Source organism: Rattus norvegicus, chromosome 3 (assembly GCF_021556685.1).
Source record: "Rattus norvegicus strain SHRSP/BbbUtx chromosome 3, alternate assembly SHRSP_T2T, whole genome shotgun sequence".
NCBI classification, from domain to species: Eukaryota; Metazoa; Chordata; class Mammalia; order Rodentia; family Muridae; genus Rattus; species Rattus norvegicus.
In genome coordinates, this window is record NC_141536.1 from 152,187,268 (window position 1) to 152,211,875 (window position 24,608).

The 24,608-nt window shown below is 51.8% G+C and overlaps 1 protein-coding gene across 2 annotated transcripts; it reads right to left on the reverse strand.

Moving 5' to 3' along the window:
- Positions 1 to 49: 49 nt before the first annotated feature.
- Ada (adenosine deaminase) lies at positions 50 to 24,167 on the reverse strand. 2 transcript variants are annotated; one of them, NM_130399.2, is made up of 12 exons: positions 24,059 to 24,167; positions 11,519 to 11,580; positions 8,601 to 8,723; positions 6,187 to 6,330; positions 5,499 to 5,614; positions 4,389 to 4,516; positions 3,759 to 3,830; positions 3,577 to 3,678; positions 3,221 to 3,285; positions 1,364 to 1,493; positions 811 to 910; positions 50 to 293 (listed from the first exon to the last, which is right to left on the reverse strand). In NM_130399.2, exons 1-11 carry the CDS (start codon positions 24,089 to 24,091, stop codon positions 827 to 829), a joined length of 1,059 nt encoding a protein of 352 aa, NP_569083.1. In that variant the 5' UTR covers positions 24,092 to 24,167; the 3' UTR covers positions 50 to 293; positions 811 to 826. The 2 variants fall into 2 exon arrangements, with proteins under 2 accessions (NP_569083.1, XP_087504062.1); XM_087647936.1 differs by lacking the exons at positions 11,519 to 11,580; positions 24,059 to 24,167 and adding an exon at positions 9,297 to 9,661.
- Between the last annotated feature and the right edge of the window lie 441 nt (positions 24,168 to 24,608).

Here is a 24,608-nt window from a genome sequence, read left to right on the forward strand (position 1 = left end):
TGTCACCCTAGCCAGCAGCCCCGAGGCCACATTAATCATGAGCTGCAAGTTCCCAGTCACCAGCTGCTTTATTGAACACCGTATTTTTAGCTTTAGAAAGGAAGGTTTCACATTCATGCCCATGATTGTCAAGGTCCCTGGGCCTAGCCAAGACATCCAATCAGAGGACAGACCTGGCCACTTCAAGGTCTTGAAGGAAGGAAGGAAGGAAGGTCAGTATGTCAGAGTTGTAAAGACTCCATTCACAGGATGAGGCTCGGAGAAGCGGCCTTGCCATCTTCAGGGGGCCTGCCCTGCAGGTCAAGTCAGAGAAGTAGAAAGGTCAGATCTTGTAACACATAAGACATAATAGAAAGTACAGAATTCCAGGCCCAGAGAGTGACTTCCTTCCACAGACAGCAGGACAGGCTTCAAGCAAGGGAAGGTGTGGCTTGCCAAGGCCATAAGGAAATGAAGGCACTCATGAACTAGGACTGGGCCAACTGCTGTTCAGGTCGCTCTCCAGGCTGCCCTGATGGTTGAGAGAAATCGTCAGAGAGCCCATCGTGACATAATGCTCAGGAAATACCAACCGGACAAGACAATGACCACTGTGCCCAGAAGCCAGACAGTCCCCGTTATTCTCAGGGCTGTCCCCACTCTCCGAAAGACTTCTGCTACAAGCTACACAGAGAGTGTGGAGAGACAGCATGGGGTGGTTGCTGCAACCCTGCAGAGGTATGCTCCCTCCCAAGGGCTTCTTCCACAAGCCACGCACAAAGTCAAAGAGGGACAGGGTGAGGTGGTTATTGTGCCCATGCAGAAGCATACCATCAGCCTGTGGTGGCTATTGGTATTCCTTGTAGAGCCGTTCCAGAAGTTCCTTCTTCTCGTCCTCTGGGAGGAAGCTTGACTTCGCCGCATTGATGTTCTAGAAGGGAAAAAAACGTGGAGTCAGAGTGCAAGGGAGGGAGCGACCTTTTGAGCAAGGGCAAGGGGCACTGTAGTGGAGACCACCGGCCTCATACTCAGTGTTGGATGTGGGGCACAGGCCTTGCTTGCAGGGATTCGCTCAGACGTCTGAACCCAAGACCAAGGTCTTAGCCTAGGAACAACCTAAATGTCACAAAAATCTCCAGTCACACCTTTGTTGGCAGAGGGGTCCCCTAAGGGACTCAACCCAAGCAAAGGCTAAGCTGCCTGGCCCCTCAGCCAGGATGCTGGTGCTGAGGCATCCCTGTGGACCGCTTTTGGTGCTAGGCTCAGCATGGCAGGTCGGGCCAACCCATTATTGGTCTCCAGAGGTCCTGGCAATCTACGCTGGCACATGCGCACATGCACGCACCCGAGCCAAGTGTCAAGCTCACAGCTCACTCATACTCACCAGTCTCTTGAACTCCTCTTCAGTGAAGCCCATGTCTTTTTTCACCATCTGGTAGTCAGTGTCCACGGTGGACTTGAAGATGAGGGGGTCGTCCGAGTTGAGGGAGTAGTTGGCCTGATCATCTTTGAAGCTAGGGGAGGGGCCGGGCAGGAAGAAAAGAGAGACTCTTTACTCCAAGAACCATCACTGCCAGTCCACCACCTCCCTCTTCTACCTTTGTACAACACAAAGGGTTGCACCCTCCTATTAAAGAGGAATGCTGGGAACTGATTTATAGCCAGCTCAGAGGCAAAGGCAGAATGGCCTGAGGTGACAGCCCCAGAGAAGGTGGTCTGGAGAGCTGGCAAAACAACAACCCCTAAGCTCTGGCCTCACCCCTCTCAGTCCTGGAGCATGGCTAGCACCCTACCCTCCTCCCCAGTCAGTCCTCAGCCCCTTGCCACATGGCTCTTATAATATAGCATGGGAACTTCCTGGCACGGCACAATCCCGCCCGCCATCTTGTTGAGCTTGACCGGTGTCTGCTAGCACCAACCTTACTCGCTTGGATAGTACTATTCAACACTTTCAAATTCTTACTGATTTAAGGATGCGGTTATGCATGCCACGGAACATGATTGGAGGTCAAAGGACAATCTGTGACTGTCAGTTTTCTGTTTCTACTATATAGGTTCCTGGGTTCAAACTCAGGTTGTCATGCTTTGTGGAAGGCACCTTCACCCACTGAGCCATCTTACCAGTTCCAGAATTTGACACTTGACTTTTCTCAAAGCACTATTCCTAGGTATCTCTGACCCCATACTTTAAAAAAAAAATTATTTTAAACTTTTGCTTTTGTTTTTTTGTGTGTATGCCCATGTTCAGAGCTGGAGGAGGACGTTGGGTGTCTTTATCTGACAGTCTCCACCTTACTTGGGGTCTCTCATGGAACCTGAAGCTCACCATTTTGAGGCTAGCAATTCTCCTGCCTCCACTCCCCTCCCTAGTACTAAGGTCACAGGTGTGATGGCCATGCCTGGCCTTTTACGTAGAAGCCTGAACTCCAGCCTCATGCTTGCATAGCAAGCACCCTTACCCATTGAGCTGTCAAGCAGCCCTGGACACCTTGACATGTCTTTGACTTCTGTTTCTGCCTGTTCCTAATGTCACTGTTACAGGTTCTCTTCCTATTCATCTTGATCCCCATCTCCCAGTCTTTGTTCTTCAGCCCTGTATTTGCACAGATGGTTTGAACCTTCCCCCCGCCAGCGTGTTACAGACCCGTGTGCCTCCACAAGAGCTTCCATTTGGCCGTCCCACAGGCACCATTGCACCCATGCACTAAGGAAGCCCATGAGCCTCTTGTTAGCACAGCACAGTCCTTCTGTCTGTGTAAGCTTGGCTGACAGACCAGTGCTGACCTGCATTGTCAGCCCAAGTTCTTACCATCTGTACCCTGCCTTGCTCTCCTGGGGCCTGATAGGGACCTGGACTTAGGACAGGAAGGCCCTGTTCTTAGTTGCTGATGGGAACCAGGTAGTATGGGAGAGGTGCTCTGGGGAAAAGCTTGAAGCTAGCCTTCAGGGGAGCACAATAATAGCAATAGCCAGACAGACTAGCCTCATCTTCCCACAGCCTAAGAGACAGCGTTGGGTGACAAGAATGCAGAAGCTCGTGGCTGGTGAGCTGCGGGGCCCCACTTTACTAGTTAGTGGCCTCTGAGCGTCACAGTCCTCATTTGTTGGACAAGAAGAGCAACGCCTGCTTCCCAGCCAGTCAGAGTGACTTCATTACTAAGAATCAGGATGGCCAGGACCCCCATTCCCTCCCCTTCCTTTCCAGATCATAACCAGATGGGTCCCGGGAACCAGATCTCACCGAACAACTGCATGCGTCGTTTTGGGATTCCAGGCGCCAGTGAGGTAGCTGGACCAGGGGCAGACCTGCAAGGGGCAGGTGTGTGACTGGCATAGTGGGCCCAGGGCCAACCGGGTCAGGGCTGAGCCACCTGCTAAGGTAACTATCCTGACAGCTTTAGTGCTTCCTTGCCTCAGGCCCCATGAAACCTCCACCATGTGGCCACTCCCACTCAGCCTGCCTGTCCTGCCTCTGTCTGAAAGGTATGGGGTAGCCAGAGACACACCTCTCTCTCTCTCTCTCTCTCTCTCTCTCTCTCTCTCTCTCTCTCTCTCTCTCTCTCTCTCTCTCTCTCTCTCTCTGCCTTGGCATCTCACCTCAAAGTGCATGTTTTCTTTCAGTAGCCTGTTGTAGAGGGCTTCATCCTCTATTGTGTGGTAGCCGTGCCCCACTCTCTCTGTCTTGAGTATGTCCACAGCCTGTGGAGAAGCAGAGATGAGCTCAGTCCAGGAGCAGGAACAGAATCAGAAGAGGAGGCCCAGGGTCACTGGCTCCTTACCTCTCGCACCACCTCAGCAGAGCCCACCTCTCCAGCATGGACAGTCCGGTGAATGCCATCCTTCACTGCACCCTGGAAGGGGAACACAGGTTGGGTGTGGCTCTGAGAGGGCTCTAGCGAGCTCTGTCTCTGCTACACTTTGGGATCTGATTTTTGGCAAGTGTGACTGTCCCCAGAATCAGACTAGGCTACTTCAAGAAGTGTACAGGACAGTGTGGCCTGGTTTCCCAAGTCATGAATAGAGTAGAAACTTTTTATTCTGCAGCTTCTGTGCACTGATACTGTTTGAAGGATTTAGACACATTGTCTAATATTCTAAAGCAAACACTGTTACACTGTTTTAGGGTGGAGCTCATGAAGGTCAAGTTAACGTGACCAAGGCCTAACAAGAAGTTTAGAATCAAAGCAATGAGGTCCAGAGAAACTGCAGCCCTGCGCAAGGTCCCACAGGCCCAGGAGGCAGCTGCAGATTCAAGCGCAGCTCTCCCAACACCTAGTGGGGGCATTAGGTTATACCCTGTTCTGAGTCCCTAACCTCAGCCAAGACATACAGGGAGCCTCAGAAGGCCCCAAGCTCACCATCCAAACTCCCCAGGGCCATCCCCACCACTTCTCAGGCCCCAGGCCCACCTCGTAGGCTTCCACGTGGCCCGGGAAAAGGCTGCTTCCTTCAATGGTCTCATCCCCAGCCAAGTCCATAGCCACCACGGTCTTCTGATGGTACTTCTTACACAGCTCCAACACCTCAGGGGACCAGCCTGAAAGAGGTCCAATGGGACCTCATCAAACAGGAATGGAGTAGGGCCTGCCAGCCACCCCCTGCCCTAATCCTTCATCTGAGGCCAGAGAAAATATAAGATCCAGTATCTTCATATCCTGACTGCTGTATCCTCCCCACCCAAGCCTGAGTGCCCTTACCCAGAGGGACACCACCAACCATTGCACAAGGTCATGGCAGTGTTTTCTGAGGGGCTAGTCCATTGGTACTTACCAACCCCCATGGCAGACTTACCTCACCGAGAAGATAGAAAATTAGAGCCTAACATTTAGCCCAGAATATAACTCATGGGAATATTAGTTTATTGCTAATACCTCATGTGCTTTTATATTAAGAGCCCCATAAAGTTATTACGATGTAGGCCAATGAAATGGCTCAGCGGGTAAAGCCCTAAGCCTGAGACCCGAGTTCAGTCCCCAGGCTACATTGAGGGCTAGAGAAGAGACCATACCCTGTTGTAGCAGGCCCCATAACCTAGTGTCAGCCCATAGCTTTGGCTCCCACTAATCCTTAGGGTGGGGACATGAAGTGAGTGTGACTGTTCCCAGACATGGTGTGAACGAGCTCACGAGGGGGGATGTGACTTGCCCAGGGTCACAGAAAGGGCTCTGCAGTTTGAGCTTTGAGGGTTTGACCAGTAGTAGTAGTGAGGAAAGATTCCCAGATGCCTCAGAAATCAGACTTATCAAGAGTCTTTATGGCCCGGATAAGACAGGGCCAGACCACAGAGTCTTAGGTGGCATTGCATGTTTTCTCTATTGTCTAGGTTCCTTTGGCTGTGACTTCCTCTGAGTCAACGTGGTTGTCAAGACCCAGATTTCCTGTTAAGGAGGCTCAGAGTCACCGAAAGTTCACTGGTGTTTTTCAGAAAGCTCTAGAAATATGAGGCAGGGGACACTGGGATAGAATAGGTCCAGCCCTGTGGCTAGGCCAGGCAGCTGGCAGGGCGCAGCGGTACTCACTGGGCTGGTGGCGCATGCAGCACAAGATGGACCGGACCTTGATGCCGAATGCTTGCTCTCCCTCCTGCAGGCCCTGGTTTACAAGATCCACAACCTCATCAGGGGTGAGGTCTCCTCTGTGTGGGGAGAGGAGGAAGGAGGACTTCAGGCCAAGGGAAGGCCATGGGCAGCCACGGAACTGGAACAGGGAGGGGCAGCTTCGCCCCTGAATTATGTCTTCCGATGAGACACAGACATGACTCTAAGCTCTTATGCAGTGGCCCACTTCCTTAGAGCTGTCTGGACACTGCCAGATCCCAGTGTGAGGATGCCAGATAGCCCTCCCTATTTCTAGATGGAGTGGGGGCTGATTTGGGCCTGTTCAATCTCACTTTTCACGTGGTGTATCAGAATCATGGCTTAGAGGGAAGGAATAAGGGGTTCAAGGAGCAGGGCGTCCACCAGAAGACAGCAATGGGCCCGACGCATTCATTGAGCAAATGGCTTTAGAAGTTACCAGCTAAGCCAGGAAGAATCATGGCAGCTAGCCAAGGGGAGAGACATAACCTCAAGGAGAGGGATAGGATCATCAGCTTATGGCTGAGTTGAGTCCTCTGAGTCCATGGACCAGGCCAAGGCCAGGGCTCCAAGCACTCTGTCCTCTGCTCAGAGCCCCGCTCAGCCCCGCCCCTCCACTGTTGTCACTCACTCGGCCTGGTTCCAGGGGATTGGGTCCACTTTGGAGTTGGCCAGCAGGTGTGGGCTGTAGCGAACTTCCACGTACACCACGCCTTCCTTTGCCTTCATCTCCACAAATTCATAGGCGATTCTCTTGATGGCCTCCCTGCAGCCCCTGGGAAGGGAAAGACACAGGTTGGCAACAACCTTCAGCTCCTTGGGGGCTCCATAGCAAGCGAGGGGCCTGTTTCCAGCTCACAGGCTCTCCCAGCCTGGGCACCTGCAGAGGAGAGCCAAGCCCCCTGGGAAGCCCTGGTATCTCTTCTGTACTAATGAACTACAAACTCATTGTGGCCCCTTACCCTTGGTGACCACTTCGCCTTTAAGAGACATGTCTTCCAGTTTGCCCCAGAGTACTCCACTCTCCACAAAGCACTGAGAATGATTAAAAGTTGGGATATATAATTTTTTTTAAAGGAAACCAAAGCACACTGTTCCTCTCTTCTGAGCCCCTACGCCTTCCAATTGTGTAGAAAGACCTGACTCCATGCCAGCCCGGACATCAGAGTCACCAGCTTACCTAGCACCTTGTGTCACACATTCTTCCTCTAGCCAAGGACCTCTAAGCCTGTCTCTCCCACCTCAGGACTTTGGGTCACAGTCTCCTGGCACTCTGCTTGCCCCTACCTAGTGCCAGCTTAAGGCCCTCTGCCCAGGCCTCCTCAAACCACCTTCTCTTGGCATCCTTTCTCCATGCCTTGATCACCACTTGACAGTAGATACCCCATGCTTCCTTTTAGGGGCTATACCCCTCCCCCCTTGGCTCTTATGAAGCAAGGGTCTCTTCATCTATCTCGTTACGGCTGTGATACCGAGGCCAGAGGAAGTGCCTAGGACAGAGTAGCTACGTATTGGTTGAATAATGGATGCAAGGCTGGCAGGAAGATGGTGAATCCAGAGGGACTCTGGGATGGGAGAACTTGGTTTTCAGTCATGGACTCATAGTGTGTGTGATCCTGGGCTGGTCAGTTACCCTTCGATAGGGTTATCGTACGGGAGTTGTACGGGACCATCAGAAACCTCACCTGGGCCAGCAGTTGGACGGGCAGACAAATGCTATACTCGGTCTCAGCCAAAAGGCCAAGAAGTGATCAGTCACGTGCCGGAAGGGTTTTAGTGGCTGCTGCTGAGTGCGGGCTCCATGAGCAAGGCAGGAGTTACCTGTGAAGGCCTCTGTGGGCAGTGATCAAATGCTAATGGGCGGGCCTAGGTAGGATTCCCTCCGGAGTTAGGGATGGTAAGTGAGTGCTCTAACAGCCCTTGGGGAGAAGACAGGGCCCGCCTCTGGGGCACTGAGTCACTCCTAGGAGGTGGATCAGTGGGTGAGGGAGGATCGGGGTCAGCTCTGCCGCAGTGAAGAGCTCACTGCCTTTCCCAGTCCCAGCCACCCACAGCTCTCACAGTGCTAGTCTGATTCATTCTTCCAGTGGGTATTAAGCCCCCATAGTGGGCCCAGACCCTTAGTACTCAGTAAACAGGTGCTAGGATCCCAGCCTTCCCATCACCCAGTGACAGGAGAGCCAGGTGTCATACAATCTATGACAGGGGAATGCTATGGATACACATAAAGCCAGGAGGTCATATGGCCTGCCACAACATGGTCAGAAAGACCCCGCTGAGAAGGGACACCATTGGCTTTTAGAGAACAGTATTCCAGGTTGAGAGAACAAGGGCAGAGGATCTGAGGTGGGGTGGGTGGGGGTGGGGTGGGGGGCTAGTACCCAGGGGTAGGGGAGGAGTCAGCATCCATGAAAGCAGGAGCTCAAAGCTGTCGGACTTGTGCACCTGTCCTGTGGTTTTTGGTGTTTACTCTGAGCGACACAGAGAGAGGTTGGTAAATTTGGGTCAGAAGGCAGACTTAGGTTTCAGTCATGAGTTCTCTGGCACTCTCTCTAGTGACCATTCCTGGGCCTTCTCAGACACTGGTAATGGTCTTCACTCACCCAGTGACTGAAGACATCAGAGAAAGACCCAACCCCACTTCCATGTCCCTCTCCAATGTCTGCACTGGCTCCCTTCCAAAGGTCTAGCCTGGGGAATGGGGGACCTGGCTTAGGTCCTTCTCTGTTCTGTACCCATGCCTTTTTGTGGCCTCAGTTTATCTAGGACTAGGGCTCTTCCTATGAGATCTGGGATGGTGACATGGGTCTAGAGCACAGTGAGTTCTCTACATCAGTACAGGGCTTCAGCATGCAGAGCCTCCTCCGCCCTGAGACAGAAGCCGCCTCTGGGTGGGATAAGATTAGGAGGCACAGGAGAAATCGGCTCATGTGCTCACTGTGGTAAGAAGCAGGGTCGAGGTGCAGAGTGCCTTGTAGAACAGCTCAGGCCTGGTTTGGGTTCCAGGATGCTGCCGTGGGACACAAGGGTTAGGGAGCAACTTACGCGATGGCAGGCATGTAGTAATCGAACTTGGCCAGGAAGTCTGGGAGCGAGAGAGGCTTGTCCATGCCGATAATGTTGCGTAGTCCCTCCACTGTATCTGCCGGGAGGTCGATTCCTCTCTTCCTAAAAATAAAATTGAAGGTGAGGGGCTGCAGCCAGAGCTCCATGGGTAAGAGCACTGGCTGTTCTTGCAGAAGGCTGCCACTTGTTTCCTAAGGCGCACATGGAGGCTCTTGACCACCCGTAACTCCAGTTCTGGGGATCCAGGACCTTCAGGCCTCCTTTGCTGGCATCAGGCATGTATGTGCTCCACATATACTTGTGGGCAAAACACTCGAGGCACATAAAATGAAATTTTAAAAATGCATACACTTAACAAAAATAAATTAAAACAAACGGTGAGATGCCAGGGCAGGATCCAGCCAGGCCTCCCAGCGCAGCATGGAACAGACTGGTCGTTGCCCCAGTCAGAAATGAGCGCTCCTCCCACCTAGCTCCTCCCTGGGACAGCTGAAGAAATCAAACTCCAAGGCGTAGAGAAAGAGCAGAGCCCCCACCCCCAAGACTTCTGACCAGAAGCCATGAAAAAAAAATCACGCATCTCCCATCCAAGAACCGGCAGGCTGGCCCTGCTTGACTTCCAGGATTAAAATGCACCCGTGCACTCTGGGTGGAATAGCCAGAACAAGTCACTACCTCTTAAGGGACTGACAGGGCAAGGACTGTGGCGAGCCCATGACTTCCTCATCAGGTCCAGGGGCAGGCCGAGGCATCTGGACGTATGCCCAGAGAGAAGCTATCAGACACAATAGCTACTGTGCGGTGTCTTAATTCCCGGGACAGGAACTGGTAGCAGGACCTTTCCCTTTGCACTCCTGGCTGACATGTCCCAGCAGCCCGCCCCACCCAGCCTAGGCTTGCTGTGCTGGCCACTCAGCTCAGGACCGTCCCAACCCCGCACCACCACCTCTGCCTTAGAGTCTTCTTCCTACATCACGGGTTCTGCCTCCCCGTGGACTGCAGGAAGCTGGTGTGAACTTGGGGAGGCTTCCTCCTTCTGCGCATGCACTGCGGTCTCTGCCCACTGTGACTCAAATCCAGCCCATAGGATCCCTGTAGGCCTTGGTTTCTTCTATTTTATCATGGCTATTATTATTATTATTATTATTATCATTATTATTATTATTGGTGTGTGTGTGTGTGTGTGTGTGTGCGCGCGCGCGCGCACGCGCTGAGGGGCTTAGACTGCAGCTTCACAGCATGCAGAAGGCACTGGGTTCCATTCCCAGTACCACAATAAATTAAACAAACCCATGTTCCTCTAATTTCCCAGTAGGAAACACCAATGTCTCCCTGCTCCAGCTTGTGTGTCACGAATCCTCGCCAGTCCTAGGTCCCCATAATGCACCATGGGAATAGGATACCTGTCCCTGCTATGGTGCTGACTCAAAGAGGGAGGTTCTCAGTCCCCTCCTGGTCCCTCCAGGTTAAACTTTTTGCAGCTGGCCAGACTGCCTTAAAGCTGCCCTCCTAAAGCCAGATACAGCCACGGTGCTCCTGGAGAGGCTTCAGAGGGACACACCGATGACTGTACTTAGAGACAGCGGTCAGACTGCAGCCCTAAAGCCCAGTGCATGGCGAGGCTATGGCACCTGCAGACAGTCTGCAGAGTGACAAGAGAAGGGACAGTGGTGGCTCCGAGTTATACAATGATAACAACAGGTAGTGGCTGGATCCTCAGTATACTTTATAGAGAGGCCCACGGCGGTGAAGGGGCCTGGGGCCTCAGTATACTCTATAGAGAGTCACAGGATGGTGAAGGGCCTGGGAAGGAGGTAAGAGGCACCATGGATAGCAGGAGCCCAGGAGCTGGAGGAAGAATGGACACCAAGACAGTCACCAAGACAATGGGAGGGGTCACTGGCTTGGACACTGTAGGCTAGGGCCTCTACTTCCTTAATACTCCAGGGGAACCTCCTCTCCCCCGTGAGGGCCCACCGAGGCTCCACCCCACCTGGATACCCATGCCTTCTTGACCTGGCTAATAAGCCTTCTCTGACCCTTTAATAATGCCTGCCTAGAGCCCATCTCAGTGTCCCACCCAAATGAGCACAGCAAGGCCCTGAGGCAATACCTACCAGCCAAATGACCAAAGGCCACACAGAGATAAGGCCACAGGTGTCCCTCTGACACTAGAGCCATAAATACTGATACTAACAGCTGAAAGCGACCTTCATGGGGCAAACTAAATATTCCCCAAGTCTCGTTTCTCACGGCCGACCTCCCAGAAATCCCTGGTTTTATTGCCGAGAGTACTCCAGACTCTGCGGTACCCCTGAACCAAAACCCCGCACTGTGCTCAGAAGGAAGCCTTTGGCTGCCACGACTCCATCTTCCCCTCTATAAAGAGGGTGGGGCTGGACAAGAGAACTGCCTGCCTCACTGTGGGAAGGAGTCACTAACTTTACTCAGTGAGCACAGCCAAGGCGGTGTGCTTGTGCCCAAGACAGGAAGAGGCTGCTAGAAGGAAGAACAACATGGAGAAAAGGCCTAGTAGAGCTCTCCCAGGGAAGTGGGAGCCAAGCTGTAGAGTTGGGAGACCAATTGCCAAGTGCCACCTGGACACCCGGGGGGGCTGTCGCATGGACAGAGGTAGAGTTGCAGCCAGACACTAGAGACTGTGGGAGACAGCTGGAGGGGCTCACTTTTCCTGACAGCTCAGGAGGAAGGATGCTCACTTCCCACCTCAACCTATGGAGGCTGGAGTGGAAAGATCCCAGAACATAACCATCTTCCATCAGGGACCGGCTTGACTCCCACGGGGAACGGACAGAGCCCTGGGAATCTGTGGAGGGCCCTAAGAAGAGCTGTATGCTTTATGCAATCCTGGAAAGGACTGTGGTTGTTCATGGACTTACTTGCCATAGTACAAGATGGTTTCTGGCTTGATGGCTCCATCCAGGTGGACGTGCAGCTCTACCTATAAGGGGCAGAGAAAGAGCATGAGATGCCACAGAGTCCTTCAGAAGCCACCTTCTCCTAGACTTTACTCAGTATACTTCTTAAACTCTTTACCTAAGAGCATGCTTTTACCGAAGCTCACCTGTATGTGTTTTTTTTCGGGGGGGTGGTGGTCAAGGTGCTGTGTAGTTCACAGCTCAGGTTACTGGGGTGTAGAGAGGTTTAAGCACCTTGTCCAAAGTTACACAGCAAGCAAGCAATGGAAACGGGGAGGCAACCCTTGCTTTCCCACAGCTGGGGAGCAGCAGCAGCAGCAACACTCCAAGGTTTGTGATCAGAAGCACAAGGCCAGCTGTGGTCGCAGCGGGGGCCAGCCACTACCACATGAGAGCCACTTCACTCAGCTCTTGAGTTTAGCAGAAAGCCGACTGCAGACTCACAGGCTCTGGGGCCTTGAAAGAGAGCTCAGTTCGTAAGGTTCTTCCTACTCAAGCTGAGCTCAGTCAGCAGTCACATAAAAAGTGTGGTGGCACACACCCATAATTCCAGAGCAGGGGAGATGGAGAGGGAAGGGTCCCTGGGGTTCACTAGCCTAACGGTTTAGCCCCCAGGCCCCCATGTGAGACCCTGTCTCAAAAATTAAGGTGGGTGGCACTTGAGGAATGACACCTGGTACTGACCTCTGGCCTCCACTTGTAGGCACATACGAATATGTGCCTACATACACATATGAATACCTGCACACACGCACACGCACATGTGTGCACATGTGTGCACAAACACACTGAAATAAAAGACTCCAGTGGGGGGCTTGGGATTTAGCTCAGTGGTAGAGCGCTTGCCTAGGAAGCACAAGGCCCTGGGTTCGGTCCCCAGCTCCGAAAAAAAGAACCAAAAAAAAAAAAAAAAAAAAAAAAGACTCCAGTGGGGCGTACAGCATATTTGCGTGTACAAGGCTCTGTGCTCCCAACTCTGGGACTGCAAAGTAAATACGTAAGTACCAGGCTCTGTTTCACAAACAGATGCTACTCAGGCCTGCCTTAGCAGGCAACATATTGACAACTAAGTCTCTCTGATCCTCTAGAAAGGGTCTTGGTGACCAGCCCTTATTTGCCCGGTCCCGTGTATGACGCCTTGTCCACAAAGCTGAGAGTACACATAGGGGCTCTGTAGAGAGTCCATCTGTCTGGACTCCCAGCTCTGCACTTGTAAGTCCTAAGTGTCAACTGAACAGTGTGGGATAGCTCACTCCTGTGCAAAAACTACGGCAAAGATTTTAGGCAGTGAATGTGGAGAAGTGTGGCCCAAAGGAAGCTATAAGTGCCTCCAGGAGATGATGATTTCAATGGCTGTTAAGTAGCACAGGTGTTGGGAGCCTGTGCCTTGAGGGACTTTGTCATCTGCCTGATCCAGGTCCCGAAGGAAACTTCCCAGACAGAGGGAGACCCAGACAGTGATAAGAAGGTTGGCAGGCCTGGCTGGAAAGAGGAACATTTGGGAGCTTCTGGCCCAAGGGATAGCCCCTAGAAACTGTCACTAAACATGCTTCCAGCAGAAGAAACCAGGTCCAGGGCAACAGGGGCCAGAGGTGCCAAAACCTCTAGCTGGTAAGACCTTAGAACAACCAGATCACTCCAATATTTCACTCTGTGCCTCTGGGTTCCTGTGTCACATGGGGAGAATAGTACACCTTTCTCCAGGTCTTCATGAACAGGGCCCACAAGGATGGTTGGTCACGAAGCTCCAGGCATATAGCAATTGCTAAAATTGTGCCGTTTATCACTTAAACAAACCACAGTGTCATGTAGCTCAAGCCGGCTTTGAATTTACCAGACAGCCAAGGACGCTCCAGAACTCTTGGTCTTCATATTGTTGTCTGAGACAGGACCTCACTCTATTACCCAAGCTGGCCCAAGATTCACAATTAGCTCAGGCTGGCCTCAAACTTGCAATTCGCCCACATTAGCCTGCCCGGTGTTAGGATTCTGAGCATGAGCCGCCACACCCAGCACTGAGGACTTTTTCATTTGAGGAAAAATAGTTGAAGCCCCTGCTTGTTGCTGAGGCTACAGGAGCAAGCAAGAGGGTCAAAGTCTTGTTCCTTCAGCACGCACAGTCCAGCAAGGGACAATCTAGAGACGTGAATAAATGTATAGTGTGAACCAAGGTGCTCCCACCGGAAACACTAATGGTGCAAACAGCCTCCCAGAAAATCCGAGCCATGCACTGAAGTGTGCAAAGGAACCAACAGGCGAGTGAAGGTGAGGAAGGGACAGTTCTTCTGTTGTTCTTCCAGCGGAGACAACAGTACGCACAGAAGCCTGTGACAGGGCAAAGTGGGGGTGTTTGGGAGGAAGGGAAACACTGAGACCGTGAACAGTAGGGCAGAACCACCCAGGAGAGCTGTGTGACCACAGAAAGATGGGCTTTTTTGGTGAGAGCACAGAGGGGCCAGCTTGAGGTGTGAAGCTATCGAGAGAGGTAGGCCGAGAAAAGCTACCACATACAAGTTTAAGGCTGGGGTCTAGGACCAGGCCCTGGCTTAAGCCGGCACTTAGTGCAGGGGAGGCAGAATCTGGAAAACAGAGGCCAGAGAGGAAAACAGACTGGAGAACATAGCACAGAGGCTGGTCCTGGTGGCTTAATCAAGGAGGAGCAGTAGCCTCCATGGATCAGAACATTGGGCCAACCATGGGACGCTGGAGTCATATCTCAAGCCCTAGAACCAGCAGCAAGGACCTTGGACAGTGACATAAGAACTCATGCACAATTTTAGACGGCAGCACATGGAATCATCCAGTCTTGGAAAAACTTACCCCAGACTCTGGGCAAGCCCAAAATGTGCTCTCCTGTCCTGGTAGCGGAAGTGTTCTGATGCTCAAAACAAGAAGTAATGTGACCGCAGAGGCAGAGATTGGAGCCTCGAGGCCACAAGCCCAGAAGGCCTGACCCTACCAGAGGACAGAGAACCAAAGGACTGATCCACTGAGCTTGTGGGGTGAGCAAGGCCCTGCTCAGCACTTTGACTTTAGACCTGTGGCCTGTAGGACGGCAGAGTGTGGGTTGGGGGCAAGGCGTGGAACTGCCTTTATTTTGTCTTTGTGATGCTGGGAATGGAGCCCGGTGTGTTTTGTGGCTTCAAAGCCACTTAGCATGTGGTGGCCTGTTACAGCTGCCCCAGGAATCTCATACAGCCAGGCCCTGCCAGAGGTCAAGGCTGGCAGGACAGATCGGTACCCCTTAGTCTAAGAACGCAGGCTGCATGGACCTTTCAGAACACTGAGTAGCACTGGGAAGCTGTTGAAGTCTGGGCTTCAGCTGGATTAGTTCTGCCTCAGTCCTCTGGGTATGTCGGGCACAACCGTGTGCCTGTGTACTTTGGGGGTTCCAGATATGGAAGCTAAGTCCTTGCGCAGGCCTGGCACTCTGCCATTAAGTCACACCCTCAGTCCTGTTTTGTTTTTAAAATCTTTTGTTGTTGTTGTTTGTTTGTTTGTTTGTTTGTTTTTCTGAACGTGCACTCGAAGTTGAGGAAAGGGGGCTGGAACCCTGTGCCAGAAGCCTGAGCAAGGACAGATTCCATATTTGGGAACAGCAGGGATTTGGAAGGAAGTGGAGAAAATCTTGAACCTATGAACCATACTTCCGAACGGCTGACAATTAGCCCAGGAGGGGGAGGGGAAGATGAGGATCACACCGGCTCTGTGGGTCACGGATCTCCGGCCTGTGAGCTGAGGGATCAAACAGCGGGTCAAGGCAGGGTCTCTGGGCCCTGCATCTTCACCAGTGGGTGCCAGGGTAAGGCCACGCTGGGGAAAAGCACTTAAATGTCAAGATGGCTCCACAGTGTTCCCTGCTGTGGTGACAACAGCCAGGATGTGACCGCTCCACCTGCCGTGCCCCTGGAGACCAATGGGAACCGAATGGCTCTGGGAAGCTCCAGGCAGATAGCCAATGAGCCAGCTCTAGAAGCAGCCACACCCTCTTGGGTATGCTCCACCCTGTCCCCACTTAGCAGAACAGGAGCTCTCCTGAGGTTTGAGTCCCAGGCTCAATGACCCACAGAATCCAGAACCACAAGCTAAAAAGAAAAGCAGATATCAAGGGGTACCATGGGGTTGGGGATTTGGCTCAGTGGCAGAGCGCTTGCCTAGGATGCGCAAGGCCCTGGGTTCGGTCCCCAGCTCCGAAAAAAGAACCAAAAAAAAAAAAAAAAAAAAAAGAAAGAAAAGGAAAAAAAAGGGGGTACCATATAGAATGCATGTCCAGAAGGCAGGTTCGAAGGAGATACCCAGGGCAGAGCAGGCTAGAGAGAAGCAGGGCTCATGGAGTTACCGCCTGTTGGAATCAAGAAACCTGCCAGGAATTGCTCACAGAGATGGACTTTCAACAGAAATATTTTCAAAGAGGGGAGGCGCCTTTTAAAAGCTTTCTTTGGCTTCCAGGGTGGAGAGCAGGCTGGAAGCAAACCTCCACAGATGACTGCTAATGTGAGAGCCAGCTACGGCTGCACAGAGTATGCCACACTGTATGCCCAGTAGGTGCTTGGCAAGCAGGACTCCAACACACAACAGCTCCCAGAGAAGGGTCTCAGAGAATCAGGTTGGGGCAATGGATCCACTGCCCATCACGTTCCACAGAAACTATCATATGGAGCAGGGGACAAGGGAAGCAGAGGCTTGGGCCATCTCCACAGACAGCCTGTATTCCAGACAGGTATCCCAGTGAACATTCCAGAAAGCTGCCATTGAGAAGCCAATCCACCATCCCAGATGACCATGGGGGTAAGCTTGGAGGTACAAGCCTGTCCTCCTGGCCATATTCTGGGAAAAGGAACAGACAGGAAGTTCAACAATTGAGTGTCTATTGTGTCCTTGAAGGCAAGGATTCCACACCCATTTTACACAAGAGGAAACTGAGGCTTAAAGGAATCTCCAAAGATTCAGAATCAGACAGTGAACCCAAGTCTTCTCTTGAGCTCCTAATAACTGTCCTGCTGGCCTCATGCAGACAGGAGGATATGGCAATGGTGCCGAGGCTCTCAGAGCCCCCACTGTCATTAGACCCCCACTCTGAGTCTCTCTTCAGAGTGGCAAGGTTCACCCTAGGCCAAGTTGCTATTGCAACTGGATTTGTGAAGCGAAGCTTAGAGCGGTGTAAGGACCTCCCCAGGCCTGCACAGACTAGCAGTAGATCAGTGGTTCTTAACCAATGAGTCGTGACTCCCACAGGGGTCCCATATCAGATATCCTGCATGCCACATACTTACATTACAATTCATAACCGACACAATTGCAGTTATGAAGTAGCAATGACATAATTTCATGGCTGGGAGTCACCACAACACGAGGAACCATATTAAAATGTTGCAACATTAGTGAGGTTGAGAACCACGGCAGGACAGCAAAGTCAGAACCAAGTCTTTCTGTCTCTCAGGCCAGGTCTAGTTCATAGCCACAGCACTACCCTAACCCTGGGGCCTGGCCTCCGTCCAGCCCCCTGACCTCCCTGGAGAGGAGTGTCATGCATCTCTCTGGAGTCACTTGCAAGATTGGATCATAGTTGCCCATTATCTGTGAGAATAGCAGGAAGCCCTCCGACTGCTGCTGGAGACAGGAAACAGCTTAGTAGCTAACAGATAATTACTGTGTCCAAGAACTAGGGAAGCACCAAGAGATGTCAGCCACATAGGTGAGGTCCAGAAAGGCACAGTCACAACTCCCAGCATTCCTGGTCACAAGACATGTTGGGACAGAGGACAGAACCAGGTCAGGGATCTAAATCTCAGACACCTTGGCTACATACTCCCATATCTGGTTCAGGCCTATAGATGGCTTATCCCAATAGGACAATGTGTCCCCAGGCTTCCAGACCCTTAAAACACACAACCCTGTTCTCTTTTCTACATGTCCCCCCACCCCCGCCCTTCCTTCTCTCTCTCCTTCTCTCTCTCTCTCTCTCTCTCTCTCTCTCCTTCTCTCTCTCTCTCTCTCTCTCTCTCTCTCTGTCTCTCTCTCTGTCTCTCTCTGTCTCTCTCTCTCTTTTTAATTTTAATTTATTTATTTATTTTTTTGAGAGAGGGTCTCTATATATAACCTTAGCTGTTCTCAAACTCACTATGTAGCTGGCCTCTAACTCACCTGTCTCTGCTCTGGGATTCAAGGTGTGGCCACGCCTGCCCCCTGTTTTCATCTGCTTTTGCCTCTCCGAGAGCAGGGACCTGTCTGGGTCACCCTGCTGTGTCTCAGGTGCCTAGTATAGCACCTGGTCCAGCTCTAGTTCTGCCGAGTGTCAATGATTCACCCCCTCCACCACCCCAGGCTTAATGTCAACAATAGCAGCTCTGGTAGAGAGCCCAGGAGGAGCACCCAGACCCCCAACACCATGGCCAGATCACAGAGGAGCCACAGGTGTCCATAAAGCCAGCCCCAGTCCCTCCTTCCTGCCTCTACTCCAGGCAATGGCCTGGGTGGGGCCAGGGTCAGCTCCTCATGCCCTAAGGCCTCTCAGCTGGCTTTAAGGATAAAACTATCAAACAAGGTACCTTTCCTTGGGCCAATGAGCTGTCTCAGCCACACCTCCTTCAGGGAACCCTCTAAGCTCTGCCCTTTCTGGACTCCTATAGCTCTAAGGAGAATGGAAGGAGCCAAGGAGCCTCTGTGTTTCCTGAAACCTTAAGGTCACTGCTATTCATGAGCTTCCCCAGAAGTCCCCAAGTCAGTAAGGAGTATCTTCATCTGAGGGAAGTCTTATGACTTACTCCACAGTCTGGAAATTCAGTCTATTAACACCCCCCACCCCCATTTTATAGGTGATAAGACTGAGGCTCAAGAACTTGCTTTAGGTCCCAACAGTATTACAAACGAATGGATGTCACAGCCAGAGACTTGTACGACCCTAAAGCTGGAAGGTCCCCCACCCCCACCCTCACAGCAATATGCTTCCTTCATCCTGCAATGCAGGGTGCTAGGCAGATGATGGGCAAATGTGACCAGGATGCTTCTGGTCCCTAGAGACAGCAGCTGCCAGTGGCATGCCCATTCTAAGCAGGCCCACACGTGGTGTCTGTGAGACGGGTACACGTCTGGTTTGTGTTTAACAGGAAAACTAAAGCAAGGTGAGGTTGCTTGACTCCAGTAATTAAGTGTGAGATCAGAACTCAGCCAGCTCAGGCTAGCTCTGGCCACCAGAAAGTAGATGATACTCAGCCCTGCAGGCATTTTGGGGCATGGCTCACCCATATCCCTAGCCTCATGGTAATAGCGTTTAACCTCATTTTAAGGCTCCCCTTGTCCAAGGCTATCCCACAGTGCTGCCTTCCATAACCCCAGGAGGTACCACCACAGGACACTCAGGTCACCTAAGCAAATGAAGAGTCCTCTCAGTTCACAGGGCAGCCTTCCTGGGTATTAAATCAGGAGTCTGGCTGGCCTTCCTGCCTCCCTGTGTGACCACAGACCCCTTTTCCCCTTCCCCCTTCCCCTTCCTGGTCCTTCATTCTGCTTCTGTCAAACGAAGGCTTTTGCGAAACCAAATCTTCTGTCCCCTCCCCAACAACTGCCACACGAGTCAAAAAACAGGTGAGCGGCTCTCACCCAGGGGTAGAACAGGTGGCGCTGGTAAAGAGAGGCCCAAGAACCCAAAGAGGTGCACCTGGGGCTCTGTCTCCACAAGACAAGAAGTGAGGGTGCCCCAGAGTCCAGGAAGCACCCATTGTAACCTCCGAAAGAAACCACACCTTTGAAAGCCTGTGCTACCCACCAGGCACTGTAGCAGAAGCCATGGGCGTGTAGCTTTTCCCCAAGGCCCTGAACAGTTGTTTCTCTATCCCTCCTTGTGGAAGGAAGCTGAGCTTCAGGGTGTGCCTGAGGACTTGATGCTGCCAAGCTGAGAAGCAGGGGGCTCTACCCTAGTCTGTCTGACTAGGCCTAAGCTGCCAAGGGGCAGATTCTGACTCCTTGCTCTGTAACATTCCCTACTACCCTCCCCCGCTTTTTCAGCAAAAGGAAAATGAAAGATTATTAGCTAAGCGGTCAATAGCACCAATTTCAGTTTTCGGGCAGTCCGAGCTGTGGGCCAGCTCAGCTGCGGTCTGGCCTTGCTAATTTAGCAAGTTCTGAGTCAGTTTCCTCCTATGTAAATGAAGAGAGCAGGACTACCCCAGAGGCTAGCGTGAATGAAACATGACTTAGTGGTGATGCTAATTGTCCTCAAGGCGCTGTTTGACAAAGTTCCGGTGGTTCGGCCATCTGGACTGACCCCTCCCCACCCTTGATGGATACTTGCCTCACGCCTTTTGCTACACGTAGGCTTCTTACTGTTAAAGGCCTCTCCCTACGAAGCTAGAACAGGGATAGCAGAAAGCTAGTGTAAACAAGAGTGAAATGTACGAAAGCTCCCTGGAAAAACCAGCTACATAGAAAATTGAGTCTCTAGGACTTACCACTTAAATAAACATTTAGGTCACTAGAGAGCGTTGTTAGTAAGCATGAGATGGGGGATTTGAGAAGAATTACTGAAAGAAGAAAAACTTAGGGACATTTTAGAAGTTGGCGAGCTGTAATTGAATTGCTAGGTTTTTAATGTTCAACGTTAGAAGCAAGGAACTTGTATGAATAGGAAGAGATTTTGTTTTTAAAATTTCTTTTACGTATATGAATATGCTGTTGCTGTCTTCAGACACACCAGAAGAGGGCATCAGATCCCATTACAGATGGTTGTGAGCCACCATGTGGTTGCTGGGAATTGAACTCAGGACCTCTGGAAGAGCAGTCAGTGCTCTTAACCACTGAGCCGTCTCTCCAGCCCATAGGAAGAGATTTTGATCGTGCAAGTTTATGATAAGACTTGGTCCCTCCCTGAAGGCAAAAGTAAGCGGTTTTAGGAATGTTTTTCTGTTCTTCTCAGAACTGTAATAGATACGGTTAGAGATTGAACTTTTGTAGAAAGCCAAGTTGGATATAATAGGTAGCAGGAAATAACTTTTGATCTATTAATCTTATGCCAGACTGAAACAGAATCAAATTAAAATAGAGCCATCCTACCTAGCCTTTCTGTAACTGCAAAGTGGTATGACACTGATCTTAAGGAAGAAGAAACTGAGTTTAAAGAAAATTGATTTTATCATAATGTTAACTTTAGCTCCTGTCTCGCTTTGTTCCTCTTTCAATATTCTTATGTAATCAAGGAAGACTTTAGGAAAAAATGCATTTTGAAAAGCTATATAATCAATGCATAAAGTTTTCTGAGGAAATGATTTTATATCTAAATAAAGCTTGAAAGACACAAAAGTTGTCAGAGTAGGAGAAGCCATACCTCGATGTGCTTCCTCTCTGTCTCAAGAAGTGAAGACATCCCCTGTGTGATCCTTCCTTCCCCTCGCTCTCTTACATCACCCTTCTCCAGACCCTGCCCTCAGCCGAGGCTGGTCCCTGGCAACTTAAGTCATACAAATCAGCTAGACCACACTTGGTACAGAACAAACATCCAAGTGTGACAGAGCAAAGAGTCACTGGGCTGATGCTGTCTGTCAACCTGCAGAGGAGGAAAGACCCATTTAGAAACAGCCTTCCCGACCTGGGCCAGTTCCCTCTGAGTCGGAGATGTAAAGTGCACAGAGGGTGTTGCTTTGAGCAAACCTTTCTCTTCTCTACTCCTTGGACAACAACTCCCACTTGTGAATGGGATGCAGACAGCAGCCTGTTCAGTCATTCACTGATTCTGTGAATGAAACTGCTAAAGGTTCCTGGTACTCATAATCACTCCAAAGAGCCTCAGCTCTTATCACAGCCAGGGGTACGAGGTCAGCATGAGCCTTTAACACAGCAGCAACTGGAACCAGGGGATTTCTAGTCCTGCTTCAAGTGGGCACAGAGTGATAAGGGCTACTAGGTCATGCATGCACGTACACACACACTCTCTCTCTCTCTCTCTCTCTCTCTCTCTCTCTCTCTCTCTCTCTCTCTCTCTCTCTCTCCTCTTCTACAGTGCCCAGCAAGTACTAAAGAAGCAAACACGTAGCAAGCACTCAATCAAAGCAGCTAGCACGTGCCTAGGGTCTTTCTTCTCTAAGCAGGCTGATGGACCAGCAGTTTTCCATTGCTTGCGGGGCATGGCAAGAGTATCTCAATGCCACCCAAGCCTCCCCAGTTACAGCCTGCCCAGCTAAGGCCGGATGTCTTGAATGCACATCTAAAGTGCCCACACAAAAGCCAGGCATGGTAACTTACATTTGAGATCCCAGCACTCCTACTGTGAGATGGGAGGCAGAGACAGGAAGAATCCCTGGAAAACCGGTGCAGCTCGCCTGGAGTTCCAGTGGTGAACAACCAAGACACTGTATCTGTACACACACACACACACACACACACACACACACACACATACACACATACACACACACATACATACACACACACACACACACACACACACACACACACATACACACACACATATATAAGAAACAAAACAAACTCTGGCCAGTTTCATCTGCTCACCCTGAAGTTGTCCAAGCTCCAGTCCTAACTGGTGTAGACATGAGAAACCAAAGAACCCAGCAAAGGTCCCTGGCTCAGGTAGATGCCATCTTATCCGTAAAACATTTGCAGAGATCACCCATGTAAGACGGGGACATGGAATTTCTGCTTATGTTTTGTTCTTTCATCCAAAACAAGGTCTTGCTATATAGTTCAGGCCTGGAGCTCAAAAATCCTCCTGGCCCAGCCTTCCAGATAATAGGGATTACAGGTATGTATACTATGGTGCCTGGCTTAGGGAATGGGATCCAATGCCGGCTCGTCTCCCAGCTTAGCTATATCCTAACTAAGCTTTCTGTACCTGCTTCCCCATCTATCCATGGAGACGGCGCTGGCTACCTCGCAAAGTCAAGGCACTAGCTATGTGTAGTTTTGGTGTTACAGGCTGGGCCCTTGTTAGCTTCTCGTACAGGCTGGCCAGGCTCTGACCACAGTGGCTCCTTTCCACTCTGCCAGTCACAGCAGCATTCCTTCCTCACCATGACACGAGACCTGTCCCACCTCAGACATAGCAGCCCAACATGCTACCTTTCTGCTTGCCCACCTCCTAACATCCAGACACCAATGCTAACAGACCTAGAAGTGAAGTCCTTTCTCCCAGGTGTGGAGTGTAAGACCCCAAGGGAAGAAATGACAGGACAGCATGGATCAGATGACAAGACCAGGGCTCATGACATATTGGCCCTCCGCCAAAGAGCTGTTACAAAAGCGCAGGTGCCACAGAAGTGTGACCTGTCACTCACTCTAGTCACTCCCAAACAGGGGATTTCATCTTCCCTTTAGGTTCCCGTCAGGAGAGGTGGCTCCCCTGACCAAGGGTGGGGAGAATTCAGGCTGTTAAAAAAGAAAAAAAGAAAGAACAGCCTTTGATGTCTAAGCACACTGATTGTGGTCAAGAGCACCAGACAAGATGTACAGCAGGCATGGGTTGGGCAGGAAGAATTGCCCTGCCCTTCTAGCCTCTAGCTGGAGGGGCAGAGTGGGTTCCCTATGGTAAGTGCGTGGATGGCGGGATACACTCCCACTACCCTTCTTCCGGACTCCTCTGTGCACACATACATAGCACAATATACACACTGGATTCTCACTAACACCTTTGCCATGTCTGCCATCGACACTCAGCATCTGTTTCTTGGAGGGGTAAGTCTCGGACTGATTGTCTCTGATTCCTCCCCCTGAGTCCTCAGTCCCACACACTCTGCTGACCAGCTCAATCTGCCTGGCTGACTACTGGTTCTAATCCCTCGCTGGACGGAATCTCTAAGGGCTGCAAATCTGGCCTTGGGGACCTGTTTCCAAGAAGCCACAGCTTGTGGGCAGACAGACAAGGGGTTCTCCTCTGGGGTCGAGGGCTACGGCTCCACCCCTGAATAAACCCATATGGCCAAAGGGCCAGGATGTGTAGGCTCCTCCCCAGCGTCCTGAAGCCTCTATCCCTTTTCTGGTTTGGATCCCACGGGCGCATCCACAAACCTAGGTTACCTGGTGCCCACAAAGTAATCATAACACTTCAGTATAAAGCCATACATTGAACATTTAACAGCCTTGAGGCCCATTCTACTAGAGTTCAGACATCCAGGTCCTAGTCCAGTCCCACACAGCTGCGCAGCCCCACCGCACTGGATGCCCACTTGGCAGACGGCGAGGCTAAGACTTAGAGAGGACCGGGCAGAGGCAGCAGCCGAACCCGAAGGCCGACTGGAGGCACTCCCAGGTTCGCATAAGCAGCAGCCGAACCCGAAGGCCGACCGGAGGCACCCCCAGGTTCTGGACGCTCCCTGCCACATCGTCTCTCGCTCGACATCCCGGAAGCAAGCTAAGGCCTGGGTCGAGGGGAGTCGCCTGCAGAAGTGCCCCGCCACCCCATGCTTCTAGGGCAAAAGCGGTCAGGGCTGGGCCCCGCTAAGCCCCGGGGCAGCCCAGGACAGAACCCGGACAACAGAGCCCCTCCATGCTCACTTTGGGCTTGTTGAATGCGGGCGTCTGGGCCATGGTGCTGAGCGTGCGCTCCGACTCCCTCCGCTGAAGCTCTCTGGGTCCGCGTTGGCTCGGTGGCAGGGTCACTTCCCGAGGGCTTTCAGAAACTGCGGCCCGCCACGCTCTTTTTTACCGGGCTGCCCCGGCACAGCCCCGCCCATGCCCCGCCCACACTGGAGACCCCGCCTTCCGAAACCCGGGCCCCGCCCTCTACTCGCCGGCAACCCTGGCGCGCATTTCACAGAATTCTGGACCCCAGACCTTTGCTACTGGCTACACCCTAGAAAACTCCTAGGTGAGATCCCTGCAGTCGCAACTCCTATGTCCTCACCGAGCCTGGCCCTTTCCCGGGCCCCTTCAGTACTGAGGCTTCCACAATTCCTTGGGCGCCTATTTTGTGCAGGCAGGAGCTGGAGGCACAGAGCCCTGAAGCCTTATGGGGCTGGATTCTGAGGGATAGATCCACTTGTTGCAGAATCACAAGCCAGAAGTGTGTAATTAGGGAGATTTAGAGGCTACGACGGCTGGAGTT

Coding starts and splice junctions, on each gene's coding strand:
- Ada (NM_130399.2), bottom strand. CDS start 24,091: ATGGCCCAGACGCCCGCATTCAACAAGCCCAAA. Junction 8,724..11,518: donor ACCATCTTGTACTATGGCAA/GTAAGTCCATGA, acceptor TTTTATTTTTAG/GAAGAGAGGAATCGACCTCC. Junction 5,615..6,186: donor ATCCCCTGGAACCAGGCCGA/GTGAGTGACAAC, acceptor CTCCCCACACAG/AGGAGACCTCACCCCTGATG.